This window comes from Pagrus major, chromosome 5 (genome assembly GCF_040436345.1).
Source record: "Pagrus major chromosome 5, Pma_NU_1.0".
Taxonomy (NCBI): Eukaryota; Metazoa; Chordata; class Actinopteri; order Spariformes; family Sparidae; genus Pagrus; species Pagrus major.
In genome coordinates this window covers 11,832,589-11,855,147 of record NC_133219.1, presented here as the reverse complement: position 1 = coordinate 11,855,147, position 22,559 = coordinate 11,832,589, and the positions used below count along the sequence as shown (strand labels likewise).

Sequence of the window (22,559 nt, the reverse complement as noted above, 5' to 3'; positions counted from 1 at the left end):
TTACTGCTCAGTTACAGGACTAAACACTAAAGCTTTAAACAGTGGACATCTTTGTGAAATATTTTGCAACTCGGGATCCTACACGTGAATTAGAGTTGGCAAAATCATCATACATGAATTCCATGACAAGGCCACGCCACAAAAGAAAACTGCTCTGCAGTTAAAGGAGCCAAAAGAATATATAAAAATAACACCATTTTATTCAAGTTATTCAAGTTTTGCACACTGATTCAACAGAAAAATGTGCTCATTGTCCTCAACCCCATCTCAGGGACGTTAACTTCTGTTGACCTGATTTGGTGGAAAAGAGAGAATGAGATTCAACAAGGAACGACAGACTGAGACGATTTCACAAACGAGTCTTCAGTGAGGCATCATTTCTGAGGCTGTTAGTTGGTCTTTTGTATGGGACAGTGTCATCAAACTTCCGCAGGAATACTGACTTGCTTTCATTTTGGTAATTTATTGAGCCATCAAACTCAAAGTGAATATGGATATATTAAATATCTAAACTTACTTTCTCTCTTTAGCACTTAATGACTGTGACCCATACATTCATCTGATATTTCTACTTCTACAGGAGCCGACTGTCATAAAAAAAACAAATGCTTCGATCATTGCCTTGAAATTACCAGTAAGAGCCAAAGGCATCGAAATCTTCATAAGTGAACCCGTGTCCCTGTTGTCCCACTGCTCAGGACAATTATAAAGCTAGTGGAGTGTAAGGATGAAATAAAAAAGGACATAGTAAAGAACATAATTTATTTAAGACAAAATCAATATTTCATGTATTTACTTCTGCTTACAAAATCAGCAGAAATAAATACATGAAAGAACAACAATGTGTTTAATTTACTTTGTGAACCGAACAATGAATAATAAACACTTTGAGTGGTAACAAACAGAAGAACCAACGCCTCATCGGGCCACTGAATTCTGAGTATCCCAGCTACTTTATAACGGACCATACCATAAAAGAAAATAATTAAAAAAAAGTTTAACTGTAACTGATTTGTCAAACACATTTTCAAACCTGACTTAAGCCACCATGCACTCCAATAACAAAATAAAGTGTTTGCTGTTAAAATTAGAAATGTTTACAGGCCTCGACATGTGTAATAAATACAAAAACAAAGATAAATCAATCGATAAAAAAACAGTCATTAGGACAAATTAGAGCTTGTTTGAAAGATAGATTTAACAGATGGTAGTACAAGTAATGAGTTTGGGGAGGGCAAGGGGGTGGTGGGGTGGGGTTAGGGGTGTTAAATCAACTCACCATACAAATAATTTTCATGAAAACAAATCTAAAAATTAGGCAGGATTGATACATTCATTATGTGCATATTCCCCGTCATTTAAAAACAAACAAAACTAAAGCTAAGACTTTTCGACATCAGGAGTTTAAAAATGTGATATGGTGCTGCTCGACTTTGTAAAATGTTTTCTGTTCAAAGTTCATAGAACTGGAATACATAAATTACAGCTCTATTGACAAAATGAAACCACCAGATTGTGTGATCTGTAATGAATCTGGCATCACGTACCTTACATTCCTGAATAGACTGGACAATCATATTGGGCGAGTGCTTCACAAGCACAATGTTTGTGCGTACATTTACCCACTAAAGAGTTACAGTATGCAAAGACACTGTAAATACTGTGAACCACAGCTTGTGATTCCCCTCTTTATCAGGATGGATCTACAGAAAACAGAAGGCCGCAGAGTTGTAGTCCAGATGTAGTTTCAAACACTTGCAGACACCAAATCTACAGACATTGGGACAAGGGAACAGAATGAATTGGCACCATTTAAAAAAAAAAATCTGAACTTTTACAAATTCACAATTTGATCCGTTAGAAAAAGAATAAAAACAAACAGATTGTTCTCAGATAAGTTTAAAAGCAATGGATGAGTAGAAGTTAAAAAAAGGAAAGCAGAACACGAAGGCTGTAGCTTATCAACAGTAGTTGACATCATCTCCTCCTCATCACAATGCCCTTTCAGGTTACAGCTGACCTACAGCAGACATCCTACACATGCAGACAGACACATGGACACAAGCACACACCTTGACAGAGCCCTAAGTGCTGTCCTCCCTTTAAAATCATTGCTGCTGCTCAAAAAGAGCTTAAAATTCTCTCATAGCTTCTAAAATGGCTCAGATAAAACCAGGGAGGTCACAATGCAAATGAAACATCACAAATCTGTTGGAACGCCTTTCATTTAAAACCTAAGCTTGTCCTCGACGGCAAGTTCAATTAGACACATTTAAATACATCAGCTTCAAGTCAATGAGATGTCTCTTCATGAGTTTAAACATCTCCTCTTCCTCCTCTGCAGGTACAATTCTTCTTCATTTGTCCACTGTCTTAACCCCGATAAGCTGCATGACAGCTCCACCCAACCAGCCATTCTGGGAACATCCACAGGCTGCTCCTCCCTCCTCCTCCTCTTTCAAACAGAGATGCATTGGTCCTTCCCACAAAACTTTAAGACTCTTTCTCCCACGTTTGTGGTCCGTGGCAATGGAATTTAGACATTTGAGTAATATAAGCTATGTTGCTTGAACGCACTTGATTTAAAGTTTTTGATCTATAGACAAACATGGGGCACATGTATGGCAGTTGTCGGCTCCCTCAAAAACTAAGAAAAGGAAAAAAATGTTTGGGAATTTTACACTAATATGAGCCTCCATGAATATCTTCAGATTCAATGATATTCTGTGACCTAAATATAACCTCTTCACATAATATTACTAGGGGGAATTTGCAGTATCGTGTACTGTGATATGGCTGGAATATAAACACACAGTACCTCTGTAGGTGTCTGGCCCTGCACATATGAGAGTATGCAGTTTTTCCTGGACAGATCTATGATGTATTCTTATCAAATACCAGTTTAAATGAGCCTTAGCGATTATTGAAAAAGGGGGAAGGACAATAGTCTGAAATCTGACTCCTACTGACATATATGAAGCTGTAAGGCCCCGATTACAGAGACTCATCACTATAGGCGAAGTCGCTCTAAAAAACGCCTTGGGAAAACCTCCTTTGGACAACGCAGCGTGGTACACCTGTGGATCCAGGCTGCGCAGCCGACCATCAAATGTGAAAAACGGGAAAAGCGGTTAAACTTTGGACTGAAAAGTTAATACTTAAACTCTAAAAATCACTAGAATAACGCAGTGTGCAGGCCCACCATGCGCGCCGTACCACAGGAAACCAGTAGTTTTGCTGGATACACGTCTTGGTGTGATCAGCCTCTAAAAGGCTGCATTTAGAGGTTTCCAAAGTAAAAGATGTTATGAATCTGAAGAAATTGATGGATTACATGTGACCAATTGTAAAAAAGTTATATTAATTTCAATCACCATCTGAACTACAGTATTTTTCCTCATATCATTCAAATTTCATACAGCAAACTGGGCCAATTTCTCACCACTATGCAAATACACCACTGACACTGATTAATATTCTTAAAACTCACACTTTAGTCTCGCTGTTATTAAGGTTTATAAATCTTGCTCTCCAAATAAAAAGGGAGTGTAGTAAAAACAATGACAAGAGTTCACAGAGTCATCTGTGGAGGAAGCACAAGTTGAACCAGGAGCTCTGATGATATGCTCAGTCATTGTGAGGTGGTCGGAAGGAGGGAGGAGGGAATGGAGGTGCTGTGGAGCAGAGTCATCAATAGGCTTCTGTTGCCCCCAACCAGTTCTTTCTGATCAGGCCCAACACACAGTAACCCAGTGGGTGCCTGGCTGCCTCTCAATGGCTGGTGATGCTATGCCGCCATGAGATACTGATGGTAGAAGAGGCCAAAGAGGGAGGTGGAGAAGAGGCAGGCAGCAATCCACCAAGCAAAGAAGGAGAAGAGACCCCGGAAAAGCAAGGGGCTGAAGACAGTCCGCAGGCTCCCCAGAGCCATTGACAGCTGGACTACCGACGCCCGTGCTCCTGTTTCTGCCACTGAAGCTGGTGTTGGGGCTGCTATTGGTGCCTCGCCCATCACAGAGTTTATATCATGGGTGCAAGGCAGGTCTTCTTCAGGATAGACCCACCATGAGTGTCCACCTGTAATAAATTAGACAAAAGATTAAAATACTTGACAGCAAAGAGATCTTCTAAATCGGATTCAGTTAGTGTTGCGTGACTTACCTAAGGTTTTTAGCAGCAAAGTTGTATGCAGCAGCATCACCAATGGTGCCACATACTGTAGTGCTATTACACACAAGTAGTAAAAAACACGTGCAACCTGGGTGAAAACAGAAAAAGAACTGCATTACGATGGGCTTTTACACAAACTGTTTAACAAGTCATTTGCAAGATTTGAAGGTTTAACACCGAAATCTCTCATTTGATTTGTATTTCTCCCAAACAATCTCTTCACACATTATCTAACAGAGCCTGTGGCCAGTAACAGTTTTAGCTTTATCTTATCAAACAAATGGCATTTTTACTGACGATGGTCGCTGGATGCGTCAGTTCATACAACCATCACGTCTAAAAATAAAATTCAACTAACAATAGACGCTCTCGGCGGCATACCTGTATTTGCAGCGCCATATGTTCTATTATTTGATCTGATGTATTAACTTTTGCATCCCAAAGAAGAATACAAGTTGTTACATAGCAGTAGACCAAACTGTCTGTACTTCCTGTTGGGGACAGCTTTTACAGGCAGGCTGATAGGAGCTGATGTGTTTGGCCACAAGTGATGCCAGTCCTAAACACACTCACTGATAATGTATCCAATTTCCAAGTGCACCACAGGTAGGCTGCACGCCACCTGCATAATGCATTTCCTGTGTGCAGATGACTGAGTTTTGTGCTCTGTTCCTTAATTCACAAAGACCGGACTGTAATTACCTCCGCCAAGGAGGTTATGTTTTCGCTTGTGTTCGTTTGTTGATTGGTTGGTTGGTTTGTCAGCAGGATTGCACAAAAACTACTGAGCTGATTTCCACGAAACTTGGAAGGAGGATGGCTCTCAACCCAGAATAAAATCCATTAACTTCTGGTGCGGATCTGGAATTTGGTGCGGGTCCAGGGATTTTTCTCACTTTCTTTAACATTGCGAGAGAGGGTGACTTTTTAGTTAATTTCTAAGGGAATAATGCATGGATCAGGTGTATTTAGGTGGAAGATATCTATAAGTTATTACAATTGGATACGGATTCAAATAAATATCCAGATCTCATATGGATTAAAGGAAAAGATCACCCAAAAATGAAATTCAGTCATAATCTACTCACCGCATTGCACCATTCTCTTAAACAGCTGAAGTAGATGGGGACTTGTTTTACAGCAGAAAAAAAAAAACAACAACATAAAATCGCTCCATACAGCTTGTCCAGCGTAATCCAAGTCTCTGAAGGCGGCTGAGATTCAAAATGGATTTGAAAAGATGTTATTTACATCTTCCATGCCCATTAGAGCCTGACCGACATCAGACAGGGTGCGCGCTAACACAACCTCAGCAGCTAGGGTGAAGATTTCATTTTGTAAAAGGGTGTAAATAACATCCTTTCAAATCAATTTGGGATCTCTGGGCCTCTGAAGACTTGGATTATGCCAGACAAGCTGTATGGAACCATATGTTGTTTTGTTTTTACGTTTTAAAACAAGTCTCCATCTTCTTCAGTTTAGAGTTTAGAAGAATGTTGCAACTCTGTTTTGCTGTGAAGCTCCAGAAATGTTATGAAACTTCACCCAACTTTCCATCGGCATTGGGATGAGCAGAGTATGACTGAACTTTCTTTTTTGGGCGAACTGTTCCTTTAAATGTTTTGTTTGATATCGGATTAGGCTTGATTGAATTAAAGGGGAATACTGGCGGAGGTATGCACTCTACTGAGTGCCTTTCTACTTTTTGTGTCTATATTTGCTTTCAATAAAGGGGAATTGATTTACTCCGTGATCCAGCAAGGCAGCTCAATCTTAGTTTCATGTCTCACATGTTTTTTATCTTAACATTAATCTTATATAAAACCAGGAGAATTGCTAATTTCCGCCCATAGTCAGGCAGGTAGATACTATAAACCATGAATGACTGATTTTACCACTGCTCTGCCTTTTAATCCCTTCAACAGTACAGCATGTGTTTAACAAGATAATGGTGTCATTTTATATGTCTAAATCGATGCGGAATTGCAGAGGAGGATAATAAGGATTATTTTATCTTTAATCATATTTACCATCTTCTGCAGGTCAACGGTACTTATCCGTCCTGCCTCTTTCTTCATCTGTTCCACACCCTTCTGGGCCAGGTTGAGGTAGGCCTGCAAATGATGTCTCATCATAGCAAGCCGAAGTATACACATCAGTATGATGGTCCATAACCGCAACGTATCATACGTCTGCTCAGTCATCCTGATATAAATAGAAAGAAAGACGGGAGTGTGTAAGAGAGAGGACATGATGGAGAGATGACAGCCTTTTCTGGCCTGCAAACTCAATATCATGTATCTGCTCCATCATTTGGATAGTAGGCAGAGACAATGAAGACAGGCAGGAAAGATAGTAGGAGCAAAAAAAGTCATAAACTACTCAGAAGAGAAAGTACAAGAGGGTGAAATTGAGAGATAAAAAGGTGAAAAGGGGTGTACTGTAACATGAAATCGGGCTCAATCATGTTTGACCTTGATGGCATCACAGTCACTGTCAGCATCAGGAGAAAGTTTGACACATGACATGAGTTCAAACTTGCAACAAATGAAAGATATTATCTTAGATGGAGCTAACAAGTCACAGCATTTAGAGAGACAATAAAGAGCTTTCCCTGTTTACAGTCTAATTTTATCTCAAGTAGACGTGTGTATTGTCACTTCATCTACGAGATGATTACATTCCTTATCTCGCTGAATGGTTGTAAATTTCATCTTCATAACTGCTGCTGCATTGTTTACAATCATTTTCCAGCACAATAGCCAGTTACTTTTATTTTCAAAGCTTTGCATCATTGTCACATCTCTCTTGTTTGAACTGCAGCTCGCTCGATATCGAGGGAGTCTAACTGGCTTGCCTACCAAGTACAGATCAATCAAAAATGACAAGCACATACACCTATAGCACACTGTTGTTTTTAAGAAATGTTTAGACAATCTCATACATGAACTACAAAGCATTTTACAACTCATTGTCCATGCTTAATTTTCATAACTATAAGTAAAGAATGTATTGTGAACTTAAAAGTCACTGAAACAAAAACGGCTACTTCTCCTACATTTAACTCAACAATAAAAAGGTTAAACATCTTTAGACTATGGCTGTACATGCAAGTTATTTAAGACAAGATAGAACTTTATGGAACTGAAGGATAATCTTGTGACAGCGAATGCTCATAAATTACAGTAACATAAGAATAAAATACAAAAGCACAATAGACAAATAATAAAAAAGTGTAAGAGGAGCAAATTGGACAACAGTGCCGAGTAGAATAAAGGATAATTAATTCATTTTACTTACAAAGGCACACTCTCCTTATCCAGAGTGGGGTTCATTATATAGTCCTTTGTAATGGGCTTCACCCACAGCAAAACCATGATAAGAGGGGAAAGGAAGTTGATATGAAGCAGGGTCCTATAGAAAAGGGGAGGTGAAGGAGAAGATGTCGAGTTAAACCCAACCAAACCAAACATCCAACAATTTATCCAAGATTCATCAATGACTCCAATGTATGAGAAAAAAATACAAAATAGCTCAGTAAATTCTCTGCTTTTTAAGTCTCAATTCTGAAGTTAACACAGTGAGAAATAAGGTCCATGCGATCAGTGCAACTTTCCCAGAGAGGGGTGAGAAGATAACCAAGGCTCAGATTTGGAAGGGCTCGGAGATAATCCCTGCTAGTGACAGGGTCTGAGGATGTAAGCTCATGACAGTTAAGAGGGGGAATGGAAGAGGAGGCCATTTTGGAGAGTCTGCTGTGCCAAAGTGGATTATCTGGATGCGACTTGCACCCTGCTCTACACCCCCTATCATGGTCGTAGACATGCCACCCAGTGAGTTTTGAAATAGAAATCCACCCCAACTGAGGAAGTCTTCAACTGACTCACAGGGTGCTCTCTCTTCTATCTGACAGACTCGGAATAGGAAGAGACAAGTACAACTACACTAGATGTGGCTTCTTGGTACCTATCAGCACCATGTTTGTGGCCAATTTGACCACATCATGAATTAATTAAGCCTATCCAACAGCTTTTTCCATTATCATGAGGAACAATTCTTTATCATGACGCAAAAATCATTGTATGTGCTACATAATAACTTATACCACTATCAAGATAAACGCTGAGGTTGAGTTCAGAAAAAGGGCTACTAAAGAAGCTACACTAGAATTACTGCCATGTGGTTGTATGCCTTTATTAGTCAAGTTGCAGTTTAAAGATCCATGTCTGTCCAGACTCGGGATGGGACAATAAAAGATTTTGTCGTGGATCGTGATAAAAATCTCTAAACAAGTTGATCATGGTTAATTTTTATTATTGGGATAATGGAGATAATCATGGCTATCCTCACATGAATGACTTGAACAGGCTGTCTAGCTTTCTAACATACAATCCTGCATTAGTTTCTTTATTTATTTTGAATTGCCTAAGCCTGTCACCGTGGCTGAAGGCACATTGTATCCCCCACAAAAACAAATCAGATGTGTGGAAGTATGACAGATTCCAAACTATAAAACGACAGGGAGTTGAGGTACCCACCATTTATTTATCCACTCTTTGTGCAGAAAAGATCTTATGATTCATGATTAGCTATATAAGGTTCTTTAATTGATAGTTTTTTTATAATAAAAAAAAAATCTGTGTCCCACCTATGCAATATAAATATTTGTTTCCTGAAAAAAAATGTAAGGTTAACATGCTTCCAGTATGGTGTCATTGTGTTTAGTTCCGTTCGCCGACTTCCTTCCTTACTCTCGACTGCCAGAAGTTATAGTTATTAGACATTTTAATGACGCAATGTTACATATTATATCTTAAAGACTATTTTTTTGCAAAATGGACACTGCACTATAAATTATTCCTGACCAGGAACTGGTCTAAGAGTTCTTGTTTCAACTAAGATTGCCATGACCCTCCACCTTTTACATCCCAATTATTAAAGAAGAAGAAGATTCAAAGACATTCAAAGTATTCAATGAAAAATACATGAGTGACCATAGAGGTAAAGACAATTACTATAGTGGACTCACTGTGTAAATTTGCATGTGGTTAGATTGAGTGCATCTAGATGCATCTGGGCCAATCGTAGACCAGGGAAAGTAAGAAATGCTCCAATCAGGGAGCAGAGCAGGGCCAGGATCAGCTTGAAGGTGAGTTTAGATATGGGACCCCTGTGAAAGAGAAAACACATAGTGAGATACTATTGTAGTTTCACGAGTCATAAAGAATTCATGAAGGCAGAGACAACAAATATGATACTGTGAGAATACTGATTTTGTTCTTACTGGGACTCTAAGCCCTGGTGCTGCAGGAAGTGTAGAGCACTGTCAGAGAAGTTTGCAAAACCTGGAGATAAAGACATGTTTGACAATGACTCACTCACGGGTGACAGAAGTAATCAATTTTGGATGTGACTAACAGGGTCATTAGCGTTAATGTGGAGCACTCACCTGTCTCCAGACCAAACTCAAGGTAGTTTTCAGTGACGATGAGAATGGCCATGGCTTTGACAAAAAAGAAGAAAGCAAAAGTAATGCAGAGTGAACGCTCGCCTCCTTCCTCCAGCTTGAAGTAGTGGGCCGTTAGAGAGAAAAGGGTTTTACTGCGGGAGCGAGTCAAGGAAAAATATCTGCAGAAGCACACAGGCATACAAAGCAAAAACGTCTTGGCAGATGTATTCTCAATGCTTTTTACAAATTCAAGGGAAGCAGAAATACGTCTCTGCAATCAACCAATACAAAACATTTAGAACACAGTAACACACAGCTATTAACGACAGGAGTGTGTCGTCTTTAAACAAACAGTTTGTGCATTTGTACAAGCCCCGTGTAAGCCTTCCACCCATTAATGCTGCACAAACCCTAATAATAATAATACTCAGCATGTGCAGGTACAGAACGTGTGGCACCAAAGCCAGTCATTGATGCTTCAAAGTATTTTTCTCTGCCCCTAACGACACTGATCAGAAGGCTAAGGACAGAACATGTTTCTAAGACACAATTGTCAGTTTTTCACTGCTTTTTATACGATTTCCACATTGGTATTCACTCCAATTGAGTCTTTTTTATTTTCTAGTTTCTTCTGTTCAGTATAGCTTTTCAGCTGTATAAACACTCACCAATAAGTTTGAGCCAGCACGAGGCTTCAAAGTGAAATAGGCCTGTTTGACCGATCATGTTGCAGGCTATACAATTAATATATTGCCTATTTGACCTGTGAACATTGGCCAACGGTGAGGATATGCAGTCACATTTATAAATTTCAGTAAAAAGGGGGGGAAAAACCAGTTACCATAAGATGCAGATACTTGAAGAGCATGCTGCTCTCGGGTTATCAGTGAAGGTTAAGGCAGCAGAGCTGATCTCCAGGGCAAGAGTCTTAAACATATCATCAGAGCTGAAATAGGAAAACTGAAATCAAGTGTCCCATTAACACATATATTGAGCCAACATATTCCCTCATCTTCTTCTTCATAGTCCCATTTCATCTGTTCCACAGTCTGTCCTTTTCCCCAAGCATATCAGTCTGTTGGGCTGTGAAAATTGGGCCTCCAATCTCAGACGTAGGCAGGAAATGACACACCATCTGACCGCGGTGAGCTGGGGCCTGACCAGGAGCACTGGAAAGATTGATCCCTGCGGTTGGTGGCAAGGATAATGCATATTATTTAACTGCCATTCAGCGTAGCAAAATGACAGGTAGCTGTGGAGCATAAAGGTGCTTGGAAGTCAAGCCAGTAGGAGCTTTAGTAGTCATTTTATAGTCTCTCAACGTCACTGCAGCTTCCATGCAATCAAGCTGGAACGATTTAGTCTCTGAAAGACAAAGAAGTTTTAACCGACGACATACAGTATATAATATAGGATAGGACGGAAATGTCTGAGTGTGGAGGAGAATCTATCGACAACCTCAAAAGATGCTAACCGGCCCACAGACATAATGTAATGTACAGCAACTGTTTTTCAATTTAAAGAATAGTTTACACCAACACATGATGAGTCAGTCTGAAAAGAAGAAAGGCAAACAAAGATGTACAGTCACTGACGTAAGGATACATGACAAAAGCGAGCACCAGCAGGCACCAGACCACGCTGATGTTCATCTCTCCCGAGGCCTGAGCCACACTGTAGTACAGCTCTGTTATCAGGTAGACCACCGTTGCCGCCACTGTGAAATCCACCAGCCACTGGAACTCTGGGAAGTAGTGCAATGCTGCGGGCATAAAGAGCTTAATTAAATCCAAACATACACATCACAGTGTATAAAACAAGGGTGTGATTGAAAAGTTGGAAGTTTACTTTACACATTCGTCCTCTTAGATTCATACCTAATGTGTCAACTTCTGTGATGCATTTCGTCTCCAGCTGTAAGTCTATGTCCTTGGGAACTGTTAGCGGCTTATTGTCTATGTGACCATTGTATTTCCTGGGACAAAGACGAGAGAGTGCGGACACAACAACAAGGGTCAGGGTAACAGAAACAAGCAACTCCAAAATGTGAGTAAACAGAATTTTAGACCATTCAATATATTTTTTAACCTTGAAGAGACACAAACTTTAAAAAACATCACGCTAAAAAGTTGAGCTGAGCAATATATTGAAAATATACTGTTATCGTGATATGAGACAATATGGTGATATGACACTTATGTTATGCCGTATGCATTTTTAATTGGTTTTATCCCTTTTATTTGTATTTATTCTTATTGACATTTTGTGCATCAATTTTGTGTTCTTTGCCTTCTTGTTTAAACTTCTCCTCAATCTGGGCTTTTGGCTCGACTGTTTGGCTTTTATTCTGTTAAATTGTCCTCCTGAGTTTTCTGCTTTTGCCTTGTCTGTCAAAGCACTTTGTAAGCTCTGTTTTAAAAAAAATGCTACATTAAAAAAAGTTAGTATCATTATTTACAATTAGTATTATATCATCTAAAATTTTAGGATGTTGTTTTATGGCTTAAGCGGTTTATAAAAAAGCTGCATTAAGGTTAATTGATGATTTCAGTACTCACTAGACAGTATTGTTCTATACTTGCCTTTACCTACTTAGTCATTTGTATCCAAATTACTGATGACTATTCATCAAAAATCTCATGTTGTTAATATTTCATGAATGTACCAATACTAATACTACTAATATTCTACCCTTCAATATTGTCATAATATTGATATAAAAAGGTATCTGGTCAAAAATACTATGGTATTTGATTTTGTCACCCAGTCCTTGCTTTATTAAATGTTTCTAACAAGATACTGATGTGATGTGATATAGGCTAAGACCATATTGCCCAGCTTCACAAAAAGAAATTCTTATAGCGGGGCAGGTTTCTACAGAAGCCCTAAAGGGCCATGCATTCATACATTTTATTTCCTCCGTTTTCCCGTGATAACGAGTTAATTTCATTCGTTTTCTCGAGATCTCGAGTTATTATCTCGAAATAACAACTTTGTTTTCCCGAGATAACGGGATAATCTCGAGATATCAAGATAACGAAACTTTGTTTCCCCGAGATAACGGGATAATCTCGAGATATCAAGATAACGAAACTTTGTTTTCCTGAGATAACGGGATAATCTCGAGATATCAAGATAACGAAACTTTGTTTTCCCGAGATAACGATATAATTTTCTCGAGATCTTGAGAAAACAAAACGATAGTGTAGTATATTAAATCATTGCAGGAAACATCATTTAGTGTAGCAATGTCAGAGGAGCAGGAGCATATCGATCACCACGTCACATATCTTTTCAATCAAGGCCTGACACAGGCTGAAATAGCATTATGCCTTGCTATTACAGATAATATACACATTAGTGTGCGTAATCTAAAAAGGCTTTAGCTATATCGGCGGCGCAATCTAAGTGAGCCTGATGTCGTCGTTAACTACATAGCTGACCAGCTACGAGGTCCCGGGCGTCTCCATAATCTCAGGCCTATCATATCACAGTCATTATCTCGAGATCTCGAATTAATTATATCGTTATCTCGGGAAAACAAAGTTTCGTTATTTGAGATCTCGAGAAAATTATCCTGTTATCTCGGGAAAACGGCAGTTGTTATTTCGAGATAATAACTCGAGATCTCGAGAAAACAAATGAAATTAACTCGTTATCTCGGGAAAATGGAGGACATAAAATGTATGAATGCATGGCCCTTTAGGGCTTCCGTAGGTTTCAGCAGACATTATTGTTAAAGTTTTGTCTCTTCATGCCTTGTCTACAAACAAAAAGACATATCAGTTTCATTATTTTCTAGTGTATCTACACTGAATCGTGAAAATAAGTCAGATGGTGATCTGAGCTGGAGAACTGTTCTTAACCTACAACTTTAAACTGATTTCCTACCTCCCAAACAGTCATTGTGATAGTGAATCCATCACAGGTAAACCCTTCCTTGTTGTGACGTTCAATGCAGCTCCAACACCCTTATTTAATAGTTGGCAGAGGTCTTCTTACTTTTATTACAACCAGCACTACTGTACTTTTCCATGTTCAACAGGGGCAATACATATGCAGTGCTAAATCCCTAACAGCGGGCCAATGCGGAGCTGTTCTTTGGGCTTGAAGACCTCATGGGCCTCCTCTGTTCTGGCCTTTGTTTGTTCAGCCCTGTGTGCGCTGTATTCACAGGACAATACCACTGTAAGACTCAAGGGCCAAACATGCCCCGGACAGATTTCATCTCCGAGACACCTGACAGGAAAAAAAGAGGCTCAGCTTCACCCCTGACTGCGGGAGTCAGACCGTTAACAAAAAGAACGGAGCTGCATGGCACGAGCTGGCAAAAGGACAGTGGGTCCATCTTTTTCTTTAAGGGATTACTGAACATGTGGTGGAGCCCTGACCTGCCTCATACAGGGTCAGAGAAAGGACTGCACTACAAAACCGCCCTAAGTTAGGAGCTGGACACCATGAGGGACAATAAGGATTTACTTTCAATGGTCACTTCAATTTAATTCACATTTAAAAGGAGAGTACAAAGAAAACGGCACTATATTCACATGATAAACATATGGCTCCACTTCCACCTGCAGCCCTAAAAATTAATAGTATGCAAAACATTCCTGAAGAAAAAACCATCTTCAAGATTCAAAGCTTGGCATCTGACCACTTTGAAGACATACTGCTGTTTGGGAAACTTTGATTTCAGAAAGATGCAATCCTTTTAAACTGTCATCCCCTAAAATAGCCTAAATAGCAATGGTTCCATAAAACAGGACCAACGTTCCTCACATCTACCAGACAGGGCCACTTCTAAGCCGAGCTGCTCTGAGCCTCGATGACGAGCCATAAAGGAATGAAACAACAAAAACAGACTTCTGTCTCCTTACTTCAAACAGGCCTTAAATGAGCCACATAAACACATCAGCTTCATCTGTTTGCTGACATGCCTGTGGTCTCCATCCATCTCAAATATCTACGTCTCATCTTTTCTTTCCTCTCTGATGAAAGGGGTACCTTTCGTACCTCCCCTCTGCCGCTGCGTTTCCCCAACCCCCAAACAAAAGCCCTTCTTCATTGCAGCCCTCCCTTCCTACCTACCTGTCTTTCCTCTTCTGTCCTTTTTGTTTCCCAGCTAAGCTCCTCAACTCATCTTCCGTGGGGTGCTGATACCAACGCAGACTGTGAACAAAGAAAAGGAGAGGGACGTAGAATCAGGCACAGAGATGGACAGAGGAGGAAAGAGTACGAAAGACACAATAAAGCAGATACTTCCAAAAAATGACTGCAGTGTTTTATTATGAAGACATACAGTATAAATTAATTGATCATGTTGATCCCAAAGCATGGACAGTGTAGGTTAAGTGATATGTAATAAAACAAGAGACACATTTGATAATCACTTCTCTGTTCACTGCCATTTCGTGCAAGAATAAAGGCAATTTTGCTTACTGTTGGAAGCATAAAATGCCTTTATAATCACTCTTTAACGTAATTAATTAAAAGAAAAACTGACATTAAGTGTTGCTTCTCTGAACATGACTCAAAGCCTAAATTTGTAACAGCACACACACACACCAGACATTTCTCTGTGCTTTACTTTATATCAGTGACTTTGATACGCATCTCAAAAGCACTTTATAAGAAAAGCTTTATAACAGCAAGGTTATCTGTCCTTAAAGACTGAGATTGAACCAGGAGCTAATTTCAGAGCATCCTTTAGAAGACAAACATTTCAGGCACCCTCCTTAACTTTGTTTAGAAACCCTCTAGTCAGCGCATCCTGAGAAGCACTCTGTGAGGCAGCGGAGGGAAGAAGGAGCACAAGCTTGTTTTTCTCCATGCACATTTATTTATTATGGAAAATTAATTAGTAAATATTCTGGAGGGAGACTCCGGGCCACATGCTTGGGGGTAAAACTTTTTGAAAAATGTATCAACAGTGCCCTGAAAAGGAAACTGAATTAATTATTCAACATGTTCCATGAAGCTGTTGAAAAACATATGTGGCATTAATTAGAGGAAATGAGGCTGGCACTCTATTTTTTAAGCACCGTCCTCTCGGGTCAGCACAACATTTGGATGCCCTTTGGTCTTTGCTGTATGATTTAATGACTCTTTTTTCTTTTTTTTTAACCCTTTTGAACACTCTGTCGCCTAAGTAAACATTATGATCTGCATTGTTGTGGACCCTTTTTGAAAAAAAAAAAAAAAAAACTTCTCAGAAGGCAAGTTAGAATACGTCTTAAAAAGAAACTGTTGCATTTAGAGAAAATATCTGAAACAGCGTGTACGGGATGCTACATTACCTGCCACTGCAGAGTAGCCACCTTGCGAAGGAATAATGAGGTATGATTTTCTGAATTACACTGGCCATTACCATGGTAACCACCAGCTGCACTCCGATCACACCCTGTGAAAATAAGATGGGGGTTTGAATCACAGTCAAATAGTAATTAGACATGCTATAAACCAGTAACACATACAAGATAACTATAAGATAAATGCTGAAGCATTACTTCTAACTGCAATTTGAATTTCAAAATTCTACTACCAATCTCAGATCAAACATCTTGGCATCACATAGGCACTCATAATCTCAAGTGCTCATGTGATTAATACAATTCTTTTACCCTCTACACACCAACAAACACACTTGTTTATACACAACACATGTTTCAATAGGGACCACATACAGTGTGTTGTCCCAACAAACATCAGGATTTCAGTGCTGAGAGGCTGGTGATTACTTGTAATGACAGGCTTTGCTTCACTGATGCACTATCTAACAACACACACTGTGCATATGAAGGTGATATTATAATAAACAACTCTTTAACACTGCCTCTAGTCTTTCAGAGGACAATTCCTCAGCAGTACAATGTGTGAGTTAGCTCTTAATTGACAGAGGTGAGGTGATAGACTTGGTTATAATGGTGCCAATGGGCCTAATATGTTGCCAAGATATCTGGCAAGAATATTCATTGCCCTCATAATACTTTTGGTGACCATGTCTCCTGAACTTTCCTACAGTTACACCATCAGACTTAAAGTTCTACTTGTAAACAAAATTGCTTTATGCATCGCCATGAAATGAACTAAGAACATTCCTGGTCCCAGGAGGATAAGCGCTTTTAATTTGCAAGACTGCATTGCTCTTTCGTGTAGGTGACATGTTTGATACTCAGTCAAACTAAAAATGATACATTGGACCATCGAAGATTCAAAGCAATTCTTCTTCTAGCCCTGTTTTACTTGCAGATAGTAAATACCATTTTCGACACATCAGCATTAATTAAGTTTAATTGTAAGGAATTAAAAAAATAAAATAAATAAATAAATAAATAAAATGTTTACTAAATCCCACTGTCAGTAGCATTTATCTGAATGGCAGCCTCCGTGTGCCCAGGAGAATGAACAGCCAGCACTCCTGTGGTAGGTACCACAAGATTTAACAACATAAGGAGCTCAATATCAACCCAGCACACTTAGATCAATATTCACTTAGGCTTAAGAGGCCAAAATCATTCCCATCATGCTGCGCTTTTATCTACACTGTAGGGTAAGGTCTGCGGGTTGGCCTATCTACTCGGCAATCAGCAGGAATCATTGATATCTGTGCCTACACACATTTGAGCAAAAAGAAGCAATTAGCCAACTAATCCCCAATAAAATATCGTCTCTGTTCCAACAACAGTCTTACATCTGTGCTGGCACCCGGGAATGTACCAGTGAATCCACACAAACTCATCCTCTGGACATACAGCACAGATTCCAGTATAGTTTGTTTTCTCAACATGATGTTTACACATAAATAATATTAGGCTAAACAAGTCTCCCTGTCCTCACCAAATTTCACTCAATAGAGCCACCCTAAAAGGGCAATTTAGGGGTAATTTTGAGAATTGTTGGGTCAATCAAGAGAGATGTTTTTCACAGAATGGAAAATTACTGTAGGACTCATTATTTTCCAAAAATAAAACCAAATCTGCTGATGTTCAGATGCTGAAAATGTGTCTTCTCGGTCGGTCAATCAGCGGGCAGTGCTGGGCCCATCCTGCCTGCATGAACCATACCCTACTACTTTTAGGGCCTAGTCCACACGTACACAGGTATTTTTGGAAACAGGGTTTTAAAACAAAAGCAATCTCCGTCCATACTACCATACCTGAAAACGCATATCACATGGCCATTCACTTACACTGGGCATGCGCATGCCGCTGTTAACAGGAAGTAGATTGTGCACTCTGTGGTTGGTTGTTACTAACTCTTTAACATTACCTACTTACATTTTACTTTTAGTTTTTATCATATATATTACAGAAACCAAGGCAATTTTTACTGAAAACAGGACAAAAGCGATGAGGCAGTAAAACAAGACTGCTCTTTACATAATTCTCCTGGATAAGTCGGTGCGAATTTCATTAAAAACATTATCAGTTTTTGTGTCGAAAATCTCTGTTTCTGCCTGTCTAAACATTAACACTGACAAGGAGGTTTTGGAATATCTTCATCCTGGAATGAGGTTTCCAAAAGGTCTGTTTCCAATGACCTAAAACAAGGTTTGCATGTGTATGAAAGGCCAAAATGCAAAGAAAAAGCTATGTTTTAACACATACCTGTGTACATTTGGACAGGGCCTTAGTTATTGGTAATGTTTATAGTGACTGTGCTAACAGTGTCAAGAATGATGCTGAAGAAGCCCATTCTTCTAGTTTTTTGTTAGTCCAACCTTCCACATCTTTATTCAAGCTCTTTAAATTGTCTAATCGTGTCTGATCATCTGAATTTCTGCAATGACACGATGGCAAGAAATGGGGTATTGGGGGGCAGTGCAGATAGTTGAACATGCTAACCTAAGCTAACTCATACAACAAGCATACAGTCAACATACTGAACAATACTGCACATCATATCAGTAAACATAAAGGTTAAACCTATGTCAGACTGCAGTAGGTGTAGAAGGAGGAAGTGAATGACACCTAAAAGGAGAGATGGTGAGGCCAGACCTGTGCACTAGACCTAGATTTTGGATTGGTCATGGGGATTCCCAGCGTCACCCAGCAAGGGGTAAGTCCCGAATGCTAAAGTCAATACCTCACTGGAGTCACAGAGGGGAGAGTGGGTGCCATTAATTTGGCAATCACACTCACTGAAGATGTGACGCGTGACCAAACACAACCTTTCTGACTCAAGACATTTCTCCATGTGAGTAACGGTCCGGCTATGTAGGTCAAAAGCACACAGCCTTCGTTTGGTGGATGGTGACCAGTCTCTGCGGGGGCCCTGCGAGGATCCCAGGCTTGGGGGAAATTGAGCCAGCATGGACTCTCTTATCTTGCCCAGTCCGCTTGACCCCCTCCACACAACAACCAAATGAAATCTGTAGGGGGTGGGGAGTGGGAGCTCCAGTGATAACCACCATCCATAAGAGCTCTAACACCTCACTACTATTTCGCCAATGAACTCTGAAGCAGTGAAACCCCTTATTGATCGATGCTGCCCCAGTTTCATTCATCTTGACTAGTCTTGGTGTAGTTAATCCTTCTCTGATCAATTATTGGCCATTGGAAAATTAAGGACACACTTCCTAATAGAAATATTGAACAAAACTGTATATGCAAATACTAATATTGAAGTAGCATTGTCACAATACTGGAATTTCTAACCTCTAATACAATACCTTGAAGTACACTGGATATTGGATACCACAGGGAAAACATGACACCACACTGAGGGCATGCGATTTTAGATTTTTCTTAAAAGATGAATAAAACAAGACTTGTGTACTGTGTCTAAAGCACAACAGCATCTAAGTAAATTTACTTCCGACCAGTCAGAAGAGTGATAGAAGGCAGGGCCAGTGTGGGCACTGCAGCGGAGTGTGTGTCAACTCACTGTCGGAGAGAAGAGAGAGCAAGAAAGTGCAGCTGGTACAGGTGTACTGATACTGCGGAAATTAATATTGAAATCTTTTCAAATACTCAGACACATTATGCATCGATACACTTTGTATGAGGCTGAATGATATCCTGAATATTTGTCATGTCTGCGATATACTGTAGATCAAGAATGGATGCCTCTACCTGCCTGGCAATCGCTTCCACAATACTAATACGAGTTTTGTCACTATTCTTGTCCTTGATGTTGCAACATATGATTGCATTCATCAAATCTGTTTGTATTATCTGAAGAATAATACAAATCAACATACATAAATGTTCATAAATGCAAACCATAATACAGATACAACGAAGACAAACTCCTTGATTGTGTTGGTGATCACCCAAATTGTTATATTGCCTTCCTTCCTGTACTTTTTGAGGATTATTGTTTGCTTTAACACAATAAAAACATCACGGATGCCTACTCTTTCTCTCTGACTAGTACACAAATGTAAAGAAAAACGTGCTAACAGTGCAGCTATTGATACATAGCAATAGACAGCATACAAACATTTTCCAGACAGGTTTCATAAAACCCTTGACATAACAGTAGATTTAACTATCATACTGTTCAATAAATGCTTACAGAATTACGAATAAGTTACACACTTTAGTTAGACTAAATGAAATACAGTACAGTACAGTTCGTCTGAGGGCATCCTGAGGTCAAACCTCAGGTGGGTAAACACACCTTGACTTCTCCTACAGGTACCCCGCTGCAGGCTGAATGGCATGCTAACTGCATGATGATGTGATTCATTTCTGATATATGTGACTTATCTTTAACCTCCCCCTCTGCAACACCAGCTAATGCCAGGACTCCCAAACACTGCATGTGAGTTAACACCCCTTCAAACACTAACATTATAAGCTGTTAACATCACCCGGCTACAGGCTTTTAGCTAACGCTAGCTATGTAGCTACACTGTCTAGCCGGCTACAAGCAGTTGCTATGGCTAGCAAGCTAAGCTAACGTCCCACTGATCTCACAACAACAAATTGCTTGAACATATAAATGGGTCAGTAACGTCACAGAAGATATCCATATGAAAACTGTTACTAGCAACTAATGCACCTTCAATAAAGTGCGACAAATTAGAGAAACCGTTACGTTCAGGTGCTCACTGTCACACTCACCATGTTGATGCAGTGCAGCTGAAACGGACTCTTCCCCGGCAACACTGAGCACCCCGAGTCGGAAATCAAGCGGCGAGGAGCACATAAGCCCTTTTTGCGATGGTTGTGCACAAAATGAAGGGGTTTCTCATTCAAATTGTCATCGTATCCTTGCAGAGATGGGCTAAATCGTGAAAACTCAATGGATGCAACCTCCGCTTACAAGTGTTTTCAACTGCAGTAGAGGTCACGCTAAAATTTTGGGTAAGGGGGTGTCCTCAAATATGCCTGTACACGTAGAATAGAACGTGAGGATTTAATTATTTTCCCTCGCATGCATTTAATTAAAACTGTGGACATCAAATGTATTATATATGCATGTTTGCGATGTTATTTTTGAATTGGACTTAAATATTGTATATACTTTGACATTTTGAACAGGCGTAGGTAAGACCGCTATACGTCTGCATTAGGACCACCGCAAACGGAAGAGAGCAAAGAGTCACCAGCACACATGACAGATCTGTACCTGCATCAGCTGTCTGGCAGTGGGCAGTGTACATCAATGACAAGAGGCGAAACAGTCTCCTGGTTTCTGCTTTTCTTGATCTCTGAATGTGATTATTGGCAGAATATATACATTTTACTTTGTGTCTGTATCAGTTGGTAAACGAACCAGGCACTGTAACCATGTCTACCCCTGACTGAGGTGACTGTTAAAGGATGCTTTGCCCTAACAGTCTGTCGCTATTATGACATTATTAATTAACAAAGATTCATTCACTCATGTAAGGTAAGTCAGAAAAGCTACAGACAATAGAAATGCATAATTTGTGCTAATCAACTTAAACATTTTAGAGACTCTAACACAACCTCTGTGCTTTAAAACTAGTGTTCACCAAACCAAGTGAAAGGACCAATTTTTCAACTTCCATGATCACATTTCATGTTAAATATGATTGCAATTTATATTTAGCATGAAATTCCATACTATGTGCATTATTAGTTTATGTGACCATTAAATGCCAAGTCATAGACTATAACAAGAGTATTATGTCTTTCAATCCCTTTTACTCTTTGAGTCTTAGGCACTCTTTGAGTTTTGTCAGAGTCTATGGCATTAGAAAGCAAGATAAAGAATAAGAAATGAGGCTCTGGCGGTGTTATGAGTACAATAAGACATAGTGATATCTGCATCACTTACAGCATTAAAATACATTGTATGGGAAAATACATTCCCATACAACAGGGAATTATTAGTTATATTTTATAATAAATCAATATAATAATAATAATAATAATAATAATAATAGAAATGGACTACTTTAAAGTGGAAATAGAAAACTTCCCTCCTCTAGCATTTCCCTGTGGTATTACTGTTGGCACCACTATCGCAAAGACAGCATTAACAATATGGCCGCTGCTAACAGCCTGGCAAAAAACAATGTTAGAATCCTAATTTGACCTTGAAACCTCGATCTCAGCGCTATGAAAAGAGTAAAACACCCTTTTGCAGTAATAAGTAGGCAGGTTTTGTAGCTTATTGATCTAGTAGGAAGGATGTGTGTTTTGAAACATCTCAAGGCCCACTGGTAAGAGGAAACGCATATTAGCGAGGGACCACGCTTTGACACAACACCGCAGTGCTCTCCAAAGAGTGAATGCTCGTCCGTTCTCTCTTGTTATACCTCGTTTTCTATCACTCGTCCTCTTCAATGTCTTGCCCTCCTCATCTAGCGGGGTTCTATTTCTTTTGCAGTGTAGAGTTTCCACAGTTATTCCAAGTGTTCCACCGTTATCTGCGGATAGCAACCAGGAAAAGCAATGGCTCTTCCTGTTTTGGTTTGCCCAATGGCAGATGCGCTTCCTTTGTGCTGTAATTGGACCTTCAT

The 22,559-nt window shown here is 39.6% G+C and overlaps 1 protein-coding gene across 1 annotated transcript; it reads right to left on the bottom strand.

Moving 5' to 3' along the window:
• Positions 1–748: 748 nt before the first annotated feature.
• Positions 749–20,871, bottom strand: tmem161b (transmembrane protein 161B). The gene is made up of 12 exons (XM_073467064.1): positions 20,689–20,871; positions 15,916–16,019; positions 14,708–14,788; positions 11,497–11,594; positions 11,225–11,381; positions 9,620–9,771; positions 9,455–9,515; positions 9,200–9,340; positions 7,471–7,584; positions 6,201–6,375; positions 4,162–4,258; positions 749–4,077 (listed from the first exon to the last, which is right to left on the bottom strand). The coding sequence occupies exons 1-12, from the start codon at positions 20,689–20,691 to the stop codon at positions 3,788–3,790; spliced, it is 1,473 nt and encodes a 490-aa protein (XP_073323165.1). The 5' UTR covers positions 20,692–20,871; the 3' UTR covers positions 749–3,787.
• Positions 20,872–22,559: the final 1,688 nt, after the last annotated feature.

Coding starts and splice junctions, on each gene's coding strand:
- tmem161b (XM_073467064.1), bottom strand. Junction 11,595..14,707: donor GGACAGAAGAGGAAAGACAG/GTAGGTAGGAAG, acceptor TCTTTGTCCCAG/GAAATACAATGGTCACATAG. Junction 9,341..9,454: donor CACCAGGGCTTAGAGTCCCA/GTAAGAACAAAA, acceptor TCTCTTTCACAG/GGGTCCCATATCTAAACTCA.